General features: G+C 39.1%; 1 protein-coding gene across 1 annotated transcript in view; it reads right to left on the bottom strand.

The window, feature by feature from the left end:
* Trank1 (tetratricopeptide repeat and ankyrin repeat containing 1) overlaps window positions 1–12,747 on the bottom strand; it is a 67,121-nt gene that overhangs the window by 35,632 nt on the left and 18,742 nt on the right. The window contains exons 8-9 of the mRNA XM_055601541.1: window positions 12,171–12,341; window positions 298–552 (exon numbers count right to left, since the gene is read on the bottom strand). Coding sequence (XP_055457516.1) covers window positions 298–552; window positions 12,171–12,341 — 426 coding nt within the window. The remainder of the gene's footprint in view (window positions 1–297; window positions 553–12,170; window positions 12,342–12,747) is intronic.

Below are 12,747 nucleotides of genomic sequence, written 5' to 3'. Positions count from 1 at the left end.
AAAAATGCCACAAGTGGACAAAGGACCACATGTCACATCAAGAGCAGAAAAAGGTTTAGCCAAGTAGAACTGACTAAGCCAGAGCCAAGGACCTTCCACATACATGGTGTTTCCCACATAAGAGAAAAGCAGAAAAGGACTAACTGGAATTCATAGGAATGTAGCATTCCTCAAGGCAACTCACCTTAAGCCCAGAGGTGCTGGGAGACAAAGATGAAAAATGTGCTGGTTTCTCTAAAGGAAGAGACAAGTAGGCTATAGTGGAGACTGCCCAGACAACTAGCAGAGCACACTCACCTCCACTGTCAATCAAATGACTCAGAAGCTGGATCTTCCTCTGGTCCCAGGAGCTGAGATGGGGAATGACAGTACAGATGTCCAGGTCTGAGAGGTCACAGTTTTTGATGAGGCAGTTTCTGAGATGAGGCTGCCCACTGACTTTGCGCGTGAACAGCAGAAGGACTTCAGGCCACTTTTGTCTCTCCAGTAAGAATTTGATGAAGGTGTTGGCGCAGTCTCGGTTAATGTCACAAACCAGGCCAGCGGGAATTTCTTTCAAAAATAAGAATAAGCTATACTCCAAAAATGGCTCATATGGTTTCTCTTCATCACCCAACTAAATGCCAACATATATAAATAATTAAAATGATTTATAAACCAAAAGTTTTAAGCACCATGGAAGTTTTATGAAGGAATAATAGATTACTTTGGACAAGTTCCTTCACCATGAATGAACATCAGATCAGGCACTTACTCAAAAGTTCCAGCATCAAGACTAAAAATACCCAATAAAGAAGACAGAGCCTAACTAGAGTACAAAATTAAGATGTGTTTGAAGACACAGAATGTTTGGTTTGGGGCAAATACTTGAGTTAGGAAAGATCTGCCTTCAATTTGTCAAAGCATTGAGGGTATATTCTACACATAAACAGTAAATTACAGGGAAATACGAGAGAAGAGCTAAAAATCCACAAGGCACTAGAGATGAGACAGAAGATGCCTTAGTCTTCAGTCCCTGTGTCACAAGTCATCAGTATTTCTGACTGATCTCTGACGTCTAGAGACAAGCGAGCAGCTATCCCCTTTCACGATGTTGTTGTTCTTAATGTTAGAAAAAATTTAAATAGGTTCCTTAGTAAAGAGACTGCCAGTGAGGAAAGACACTTGCCACCAAACCTTATGATTTGAGTTTGATCTCTAGGACCCACATAGTGGAAGGAATGACTCCCACAAGTTGTCCTCTGACCTCTACATGCAAACTGGTACATGTGTTCCCTAATGTATAAAGAAATATACTTTTAAAAATACAAAAAGAAAAATACCAGTTAACTTTGATTCAGTCCTCTTTTCCTTTTCCCCCTGTATCTCACCCTCACCCTTCCCTTCTTCTGTAGAACTAGGGAGAGAACCCTGGGCATTGTACATAAAAGTAGGCATTACCACTGAGTGCTTCAAAAAATATTTTGAGACAGGGTCTCACTGAGTTTCACAGGCTGGCTTTAAATGCACTATGTAACCCAGATAGGCCTTGAACTCAAATATTTTCCTGCCTCAGACTCCTAAGAATCTGTTATTGGTTACAGGTATGTACCACTGCTCTTGGCTAAATTTGAATTTCAAATGAACACACAATTTTTTAGTAGAGCTCATATAATACTGTGGATATATTTACACTAAGAAAAACTTGTTTATCTGAAATTCAAATATATTGGGCATTCTGTACTTGGTCTGACAATTCTATCACTGAAAAAGCTGTATAAGAATAAACCACTCCAAAAAAGGTTCCTATGATTTCTCTTCCTCCAACTAAAGCAGATGAGAGAAGTGAAAGATTACTCAAGTAAAATAAACTTGATTTGCGCTTGCTGGCTTTTGCTTCCAATCTTTTCCTAAATCTTTGATATGAATATGTATTTTAATACAACAAGAAAAATTAAATTATAGGTTAGTCTATCATCTTACTTTAACAAGGATCAGAACAAAAGCATAAAGGCAAACTTTTAAAACAAATCTTTGCAGTTCTGACCTTCAGAATCTGCTCCTGTGTTCTGGTAGCAGCACACTTCCTGCTCCGGGTGAAGGAGTCAGGCCTGAGTTAATCAAGACTGTCCTTCTCATCACAGCTGTTGGTTCAGCTGTTACATCAAAAGTGAGGCCTGAGGGTTGGGGTATTCAAATGTTTTAAGAGGGATCCGGGTCCACAGATCCAAACAGGCTAAATAAGTCAGAGGTTAGAGACCTGGATTTGGTTCAATTGAAAGTCTAAGATGAAAGCTGGCCAGAGGACAGGCTGACTTGAAGATGGAAGACCATGGGTCCAGGTGACAATGAAGCCAATTTTGGCATTGCTAGCATATAAGTAAAAAATATTTTTTTAAAAAATTAGGCCTATTTGAGTTGCAGAGGGGTTGGGGTTGAGGAAGCACAACAGCACACAGTCCTCAGAGAAGTCAGGAGACCTGAGGCCACAGAGCATGAAATGCAAAGGACTTTCGAGAAGTAGCATTTCCACTTTGTAGCCTTTAGAAGAACTTTCGCCAGACGCCAGTAATGGAAGTTTTACTTTCACAGCCTTGAGAAAGTTTATATGTAGACATGTCAGTGCCATGAAATCCCAAGCTTAAAGGTTCCCTCAATGTGATTTGCTCAAAATGTCTGCATCTAAAAGATCCCAAAGAAGGAGGTCCCATCGAAGAATCTGCCATTTATCCTTGATACACTGATATACAAAACTTGTCTTCCTAACCTCACTCTAACAGCTACTGGGCATGAGCATTTTACTGAGGGAAGATGGACTGTTTGTATACATTATGCAGTTGGCTCTTAGCTGAGACAAAAATAAAAAAGGGGGGGGGAGAAAAGGCAGAGTGACAGTGCCAGAGAAAACTAATTAGTCCAAGGTCACACATCTGGCTAGTGGAGCAGACTCCAGTGCAAAGCTTCAGCTGGAACCACCATGATATTCTACATACCCTGAAAAGCAATTGGGGTTTCTCCAGACATCCCGTTTTGAAAGCTCAGCAACATTTTAGTACTAGGGATTGAACTCAAGGCCTTACACTTGTTAGGTAAGCATCCCACCACTGAGCTACAATTCTAGATCCAATTCTTCCCTTTTTTGGGGGGATAGGGGGAGACAGGATCTCATTGTGTGTCCCTGGCTGGTCTGTAACTCACTATACAAACCAGGCTGGTCTCAAACTCATAGAACTTACCTGTGTCTGCCTCCTGAATTCTGAGGTCAAAGGTATGTGCCAGCCCCAGGCCCCAATTTTTTGAATGCTAAACTTCAGCTAATTAGAACCTAAAACCTTCCATAATTATCTAAGGTTGTCATCTAGACTTCTTATAAGATAGTTTCCTGATTTTCTCAGAAAGGAAAAATAAAACAGTATTCAATTCTACAATAGCCTATACACCAACCTCAGCCAATATCTACCGAAGAGAGAAATGACTACAACATATAGAAAATTATTACAACACCAGCTTTTATTGCCAGCACTATAAAAACTATAAGGATCATGAGCAACCTCTTTTCAAAGACCCCACATCACCTGCCTGGAAGCCCATGCTGAGACAGAAAATATGCATGATGCTATGGATACTAACTAGCACTCCTGGACTTTGCCTCTTACCTGCATCCTAAAACCTATGACTACACTGAAAGGCCACGGTATACAAAGAAAGGAAGAGGACCCTTTGTAAAAGAAACACCTCCTTTCCTACTTTGTTACTTGTCTACATCATACCTTTCAAAGCCTTTCAGAAAGATTATTCTTCACCCAGGAAAATTCGTTTAGCATAAAAGTCACATGACAATAAACAGGAACAAAGAGATAAAGCTGTATAATAACATATGATTGCTTGACACAGACTAGCTAAGAAGCGGTTGCAGACTGGAAACCCTCCAGCATGTGGAGTGGGGTCATAAACTGTTCTAGACAGTACCAAACGCTTAGAAGGGGAGTTCTAAATATGACAAATGGTGTCACTGGTACAGCTGCCTTTTATTATCTCAAGTTTCTGTTCCTTTTTCCACAAGCTTAATAAGAGACAAAAGAAATATCAGAAAATGAAATTGCTTGTATCCTATAATCACAGATTTTTAAAAGATGATTAATAACTGAAACATAAGCAAGAAAGATAGAATAAAAACACGCCAAAGTATAACTAACAATAGATTGGCATTGTTACACAAAACTCCATTTTCATATATTTTCTACAGTGATCATAGTTAGCAAATATAAATAAAAAATATTTGAAATAAAAATTAAAGGGGGCTTTGGAAGTTGCAACAGAGCTCAGAAGTTGTCGAAAATAAACATAAACCATTTCAAAGAGAGACTTCAGTTTTACCCAAAGTCTATCACTCAAGGTATAAAAGACAAAACTCATAAGTTTTATTACACACAATTCGATCATTAAGCTAACATATCAATTCCATTTTATGAAAGAAAAAATCTAACTACACTTAGAATTAAAAAAAACTAAATGATCACTTCACATATACATTAAGTTTTCCTAGAAGGTGAATATGTAGAAAATTAGTTTTTTCTTTCCTACATTTCATTCATTTTCTTTAAAATATTGGCTTACATAAAAGAGGAAAATATAACTGACATCCTAGGTCAATGCTCTAGCCTGCACTAACTGAAAAGAAGTGCCCTCCCAGTGTTGAGAGACCATAGCAGAAAGCAGCCAGCTCCTCTTTGGACCTGAGTCACTAGCAAAGAAAGTTTCAGCAGCAGATAAAGGCTGTTTTATTCCTGGTTCTAAGAAAAGGCCTAATAAGTGGACATGGTGCCATCTGGTGGTGGCCACCCAAGAGCTGTCAGAGGTAATTTTATAATCTTGACTGACCGAGATTAAAATTTTGTGCTCAAAATGGCATTCCTTGGTGAATGGTGATAAGTGCAAAAACTAGGGTCCCCTCTGAACTTCTCAAATCAAAATTTGCATGCACATATGTGCATACAAACACTGAGAAATCTCTAGTCTTGAAAACAGTAGAAATATTTGGCAAAATCATTTGTTTCTCACTTAATGCCAAAGGCTACCCTATCTAGAGAGATGAGTACCATCACCAGTAAACAGGGTACACAACTTTCCGAAAGAGTAAATGGAGAAAGTACCCTTAAAGTACCCTTTGCAAAACAAAGAACAACAACAAACAACAAAACAAAACAAAAAATAACAAGCAAACAAAAAATTCTGCCCTAACAGTGTAGAGCTCAGGACCACATGTGTAAAATGCAAAACTTGTCACATCAGATTGATCAAGATGAAGATCCATGCAACCTAGGGGTGGGTCCTTCACAAACTAGGCCTTTTCTTTGTCCTTGCAAATGATGAGGATGAGGAGGGAGGCCCACACAAGGAAAGCAGATTCATCTTCATGCCCATACCCCTATACCCTTTTTCTTTTTTTTTTTTCTTTTTCTTTTTCTTTTCTTTTATTTTATTTTTGGTTCATCCATCTTCTCAAAGTCTGCTTTGACAGGGCTAAAATTTAAAAGCAGCCAGATAAAGTGACCACTACCTTACTTATATAAAAGCTAACTAAATAAAAGTAAATTTTTAGTTCTCCAGATACATAAGCCATATGCATTAATGGGCATATGAGACTAATGGCTATCATGTGAGACTAAAGAGATGCAGAACACTCCCATCTCCTCAAACATTATATTACGTAGAGCTGACCTAGAAATATAGTCCACTCTCACCTTAGTTTTTAAAATTGTACAACAGGGGCAGGCATAGTGGCACATGTCTTTGATCCCAGCCTACAGGGAGGCAGAGGCAGGTGAATCTCTGTGAGTTCAAGGCCAGCCTGGTGTACAAAGTGAGTCCAAGAGAGCCAAGGCTACATAGAGAAACCATGTCTCAAAAGAACCCACAGAAAATAGAGAAAACAAAAAAAAATTATACAACAGTTAAAAAAAAAACTTTAAAACAAAATAAATGTATCCAACTCCATGCAGCCATATACATTCAAAGGGGCCAGGTGGTGCATTGTCCCACTCAGAACTACAGTCAAGGATAGATGTCTATGAGAGCTCTACCTAGGAATACTTGGTAAATACAGGAGAACTCAAGTTACAATCCCTTCCTGCCAGTGACTTCCTTTTCTTGCTTAATTGTTTCCTGTTGTGCTTTTCTCACTTCCAATTTTGTGTTTCTCTATTGTCTTTCACTATTCCTTCTTCATAGCAAGAAACACCTTCATGCGCAATGTTCAAAACCACCAATGAGGACTGGGTCCAATGAGAACTAGAACCAATGAGAGCTGAGAACAACTGAGGGCTAGAGCTTTGGACTGGACTGCAACCACTGTCAGCCAGACTACCTGGAAAACCAACTAGTCATCCTGGAATATTGCACATTCGTCTTGTGCATCCTTTCCTGGCAGCAAGTACAACTTAACCCTGATGAGCACAATGGAGAACAGCATAGATTCCATTGAGCTTTTTCTCTTGGTTCTAAAACAAAGGTACTTAATGTCAGAGAAGAGCAGAAAGAGCAGGGTTAGAGTGTGGCTCAGAGGTAGGGCACTGCTTAGCAAGGACAAGACTTGTCTTCCAACCCCAGCATCACCAAAAAAAAAAAAAAAAAAAATAGATAAAAAGAAGCCTGGCTCAGATGAGACATCTTTAAGGTAAGATGATATTAAAAGGCTCCATAAAAAATAATATTCAAGAAATGCGAAAACAATCCTATACATAAAAAATAAACCTCCATCCCTGATTTCAAGTTGTACTATACTGACATAGAAACAGACTGGTTGATCAATGAAATTGAATTGAAGACCCAGAAATAAACTCATACACCTACAGATACTTGATTTTTTACAAAGAAGCCAACCAAACAAGGGGGGGTGGAGCATCTTCAACAAATGGTGCTGGTCTAACTGGATGTCTACATGTAGAAAAATTCAAATAGATACATATCTATCACCCTGCATAAAACTCAAATCCAAATGGATCAAAAACCTTAACATAAAACCAGAAGCACTAAATCTATTAAAAGGGAAAGTGGGGAAAAGCCTTGAACTCTTTGTCACAGGAGGCAACTTCCTGAACAGAATACCAACAGCACAGGCTCTAAGATCAACATTTAATTAATGGGACCTCATAAAACCGAAAATCTTCTGTAAAGCAAAGGACAATAGAACTGTCAATAGAACAAAATGGCAGCCTACAGATTGGGAAAAGCTCTTCACCAACCCTATATCTGAAAAGAGCTAATACCCAAAATATATAAAGAATTCAAAAAATTAAACAGCACAAACAAAATAATCCAAGTTAAAAATGGAATACAGAGAATTCTCAACAGAGAAATCTCAAATGGCGGAAAAGCACTTAAAGAAATGTTCAACATCATTAGTCATCAGAGAAATGCAAATCAAAATGACTCTGAGATTCCATCTTACACCCATCAAAATGGCTAAGATGAAAAACTCAAGTGACAACATATGCTAGAGAGAATGTGGAGAAAGAGAAACACTCCTCTATTGCTGGTGTAAGTGCAAACTTGTGCAACCACTCTGGAAATCAACCTTGCACTTTCTCAGAATATTGGGAATAGCTCTATCTCAAGATTCAGCAATACCTCTCCTAGGCATTTACCCAAAAGATGCTCCACCATACAGCAGGGACATATGCTCAACTATGTTCATAGCAGCTTTATTCATAATAGCCAGAATCTGGAAACAGCCTAGACATCCCTCAATGGAAGAATGGATAAAGAAACTGGTACATTTACACAATGGAATACTATTCATCTATTAAAAACAAGGACATCATGAAATTTGCAATCAAATGGAAGGATCTAGAAAAGATCATACTGAGTGAGGTAACTCAGACCCAGAAAAACACGCATGGTATGTACTCACTTATAAGTAGATTTTAGCCATATTGTATAGGACAATAACCATACTACAATTCACAGACCCAAAGAAGATAAGTAACAAGAAGGATCCAATGGAAGCTAAATCTCACTTAGAAGGGGAACTAGAATAGACAGCAGCAGTGGTTGAAGAGAGAAAACAGAGTAAGCGAGGGAGCACATCGAGTAATGAGGGTCAATATCAAACCTGGGAAGAAGGCAGGGGCAGGAGCAGAGAGGACTTACAGACACAAGAAAAACCTTGGATGGGGACATCTCTGTGACAAGCTGGAGACCTACAACAGGCCAGGCTCCTGGAGGATAAGAGAGTGACTCTAGCTGAGACTCCTAGTAGCAGGGGTCATGGAGACTGAAGAGGCCACCCTCTAACTAGTCAGGACTCTTAGTGAAGGGACAAATATATAGCAGGGATTAAAGAAATGTCCAAACAATGCCTGGCCTAACTTGAGACCCAGCCCATGGAAGACAGCCATCCCCTGACACTATTAACGATACTCTGCTATGCTTGCAGACAGGAGCCTAGCAGAGCTGTCCTCTGAGTGGCTCCACATATCGACTGATAAAAAACAGATGCAGAAACCCACAGCCAAACACTAGGTGAAGCTCAGGGAGTCATGTGGAAGATTAGTATAAGGATAGAAGGACCTAGAGGGGGCAGAAGCTCCACAAGAAGACCAACCAAGCCAACTAACCAGGGCTTAGGGAGCCCTGTGAAGACTGATGCATCAGCCAAGGACCATGCATGGATTGCACCTAAGCCCCATACACAGATGTAGCCAATGGGCAGCTCAGTTCTCATATGGGTTCCCTAGTAAGGAGAATGGGGGCCAACTCTGACATGGACTCTGTTGCTTGTTTTTCGATCACTTTCCCCTGGTGGGGCTACCTTGCCAGGACACAGGAGAAAAGTATGCGCTCAGTCCTGATGCGACTTGATATGCTGAGGTGGATCCCCTTCTCTGAGGAGTAGAGAACTGGATAAAGTGAACAGGAAAGGAGGGCAGGACCAGTAGAAAAGAAGGGCGGGACTATGACCAGGATGTAAAATAAATAAATAAATAAATAAATAAATAAATAAATAAATAAATAAATAAATAGATAGATAAATAAATAAATAAATAAATGGTAAACTATTCAAACTATTCTAAGAATTAAGACAAGAATTAAAAATAATTTCATAAGCATGTCAGCTACTTCCTACCTACTAACTAATGGCCCTTTTGTTATTATCTTAAAACTTCAAAATTCATAGGCAAAGTAATCTCTTTGGTTATTTTAGATTTCTAAAATTGCAAAAGCCATTCTGAAACTGAGATTATATAAACAAGTTATTAGAAAGCATGTCACAATGATTGGTTAATTACACTGCCCTTCAGGGGGGAAAAAAAACCTCTATTTCTTAAAACATGAATACATTTAAAAAACAAAACCTGGTATTTCACAGTCTGAAGCTTGAACATCTATGGGGTAGGAGGGAAGGCTGAGACTCCACATACAGGTTTCACTCTTCTTATTATCAAGACCTCATGGAAACAACAGAAGAGACTCAAATGAATAAGTAAAAATTAAAACAATCTTCCCAAGCCGGGTGTGGCACTGTACTTCTTTAATCCTAGCACTCAGGAAATCAGAGGCAGGTGGGTCTCTGTGAGTTTGAGGCCAGCCTGGTCTACAAAGCAAGTCCAGGACAGACAAGACTACACAGAGAAACCCTTTCTCAGAAGACCAAAAAAAAAAAAGAAAAGAAAAAATCTCCCCAACATTTTTTTAATGTTTTTGAAGCTGAAGCTCTGGCTTAGGGGTTAAGAACACTCACTGATCTTCAAGAGGACCAGGTTTGATTTCCAGCACCAACACGTCAGCTCACAGCCATCTCTAACTCCAGTTCAAGGGGATCTGACACCCTCTTCTAGACTCTGAGGCACTTACTTACACCCCTGTAGACAAAACACTCACACCCATAAAACAAAAATAATAAATAAATATTTCAAGAAAAATCTTGTCAAACTCTTGCCATTTCAATAATCCTGAGATGACATCAAACTGTCTCCCACCCCCAGAACACACTCTTCACGGCTGCCTTCCTTTACCCGTTCAAGGAAGTGAGTTTTTCTAATGAATTTTAAAAAATTGTGAATTATTTGTGCATGACACAAACACTAGCCATTTCAATCCAGTCTTTCATTTACAAATATAAATGACAGAAAAATCAAGAGATAATTAAAGGAAAGCAATAGCACCAGACAGAAGCAAGAAAAGGAACCAACAAAACCTCAAAGGTAACATAAATAATTTGGGGGCGGTAAGACTTCCTTTAAATGTATGTAGATACATTAAGATTCTTAAATGTAATCCAAGAAGATTAGGCAAATGAAAACAATAAGCCACTAAAGTAAGAAACAGGCTGGAGAGATGGCTCAGCTGCTAAAAGCTCTGGCTACTCTGCTAGAACCCTGGTTCAGCCCACACAGCAGCTCACAACCATCTATAGCTCCAGTCTTGGTGGATGTAATACTCTCTTTTTGCCTCTGATGGCAGAAGGCACAACGTGGTGTAAAGACCTGTATGCTTGCATGCAATATACTCATATACATAAAATAAAATTTCTTAAGAAATAAAAAATAATAATAATCAGAACAAAAAAGAGTTCTTAGAAATTAAAATCATGGTTTCCCAAATTTTAAAAACAATGAGTATTACAAAAGGAAAAGCTGAAGGCCAAATTAAAAACCAAATTAAGTATATGTATGTGAGGGAAAAGTAGAGAGACACAAATGCAAGAAACTTAGCCAAATACTTAGTAGCAGAAAAAATTAGAGGGGAATGAAATGATAGGAGATATTCTTCCTAGCTAAGAAAGTCAGATTAAAAGGAACCAGAAAGTGCACAAAAGAATAAGTCTTCCATCCTAATATATCCCAAGGAAATTTCAGAACTCAAGGCCAGAGAATGTTCTAGAAAAAGAAACAAGATGACTAACATCAGACTTCTAATCAGTAGCAATGGGGGCTAGAAGAAACTTAAACAATTTTTTCAAAGTTGTCGCACAGTTTTATAGATTATTGTACAAATCTAAAGATACTATGGATTTACAGTATAGCAGAAAAGGCTGCCACTAAATGATGGCAGGTTACTAATGGTAAGAGTCTAATTACAAATGTGTTTAACAAAAGGTGGGTGGGGGAAGGGCAAGTTACTGTCAATAAAGTGGAATAATTATACACAAATTATCAACCAGGGGCTGGAGAACTGGCTTAGAGGTTAAGAGCACTGGCTGCTCTTCCAGAGGTCCTGAGTTCAATTGCAGCACCCACATGGTGGCTCACAACCATCTATAGTGAGATCTGGCGCTCTCTTTTGGCATGCAAGTGTACGTGCAGGCAGAACACTGTATACATAATAAATAAATCTAAAAATTTATCAATCCATATGAAGATACAGACATTTTAAAAACTCCATAATTTTACCATCCATGCCTACTCCATGAAAAGCTTAGCTCAAATGGGTATTCTTGATAATCAAGAAAGAAATCTATAGGTAACAGCAAATTTTAAAAAGTCACAAATGAGTACAGGAGCTATGGAGACCACAGCCAAGCTACACTTTTTAAACAGCACTGGTTAAGGAGGGGCACACTGAAAGAGTAACAGCTTGAAGGCAGTTGGTGATTCATTTCTATGGGCCCAGCCATGCTACTTATGGTAATAATATTTTAATCACCCTACCATGAAAATGCCACCCACTGGTTTCCAATTTTAGGATCAACCCATCGAGAAAGCAGGGAAAATTTAAAGAATTAAGGATAAAAGAAAAATGGTATAAATGGCATTACCACAAATGCCTAGCAGTAGAGCTGGTACAACCATCCACTCCATCTTACACAGCAGTCTCCCCAAATCGACATTAAGAATAGAGATGTAAATAGATTGTGAATTGTCAGCAGTGACTGTTTCTAAGAAGGAGGGTTAATTTTGGTTGTCTCCTATTTCCATACAGTTTCCCCCTTTTTTTCCATGTGGATACATGGGGTTGGGAGGATCACCCACACTGTCCAAATGTAGACTTGGAAGAGTTCTAAAGATGTTCTCTATAAGAGTTATCTCATTCTGTCCTTATAAAAAACAAACACATTTTCTTAACATTGGAGAGGAAAGGTTTCACTTCCACCTACACATGCAAAGAAAAGATACATCAATTTGCATCTAATAGCATAGAACCAGTTCCCCAACACCTCCCCACAAAAAGTTGATTCACTGATGCTATACCTGATAGGCCTTTAGAATAAGAAGCCAGCTTTTCTAGGTGACTGTTGATTTTCTCGATCGCTCTGAAGTTCTTGTTCCTCTTCAGGACATCCACAACAGACTGAGCATGTCCGTCTAGCAGAGTAGGGTCTGCTCCAAAGTTCAGGAGCATCTGCACATCCTCAGTTTGTCCTACAGCAGACCAAAATGAGAGAGATGAATGCTCATGGCTCCTTCCATAAGGAGATGTCCCCATGAGTGCTCAAGGGACTGCAGTCCCTCTGGTTTAAGCGGCCTAAATTGACAGCCTTGGGCAGTTCACTCCACTCCCCCAAAGCAAGGAGTCCTGGTGTGGAGTGGAAAGGACAATAGCTTTTAAGAGGTTCAGAAGTGCGCTCCTCTCTACCTTTCTCCCTCTCCTTGGCAACAAGCAAAGAGAGGGGGATTTGGTTACTAGGCAACAGTTATAGCTGTAAGGATAAGAGAAACCTATGACTTCAGATTTCTTTTTTCCCTGGAGAGGAAAGAGAATATTGTTCCAGAAAACAGATAGATAGATAGATAGATAGATAGATAGATAGATAGATAGATAGATAGA

This window comes from Psammomys obesus, unplaced genomic scaffold, assembly GCF_907164565.1.
Source record: "Psammomys obesus unplaced genomic scaffold, mPsaObe1.curated_primary_1811, whole genome shotgun sequence".
NCBI lineage: Eukaryota > Metazoa > Chordata > Mammalia > Rodentia > Muridae > Psammomys > Psammomys obesus.
This window is presented reverse-complemented; position numbering and strand designations above follow the sequence as displayed.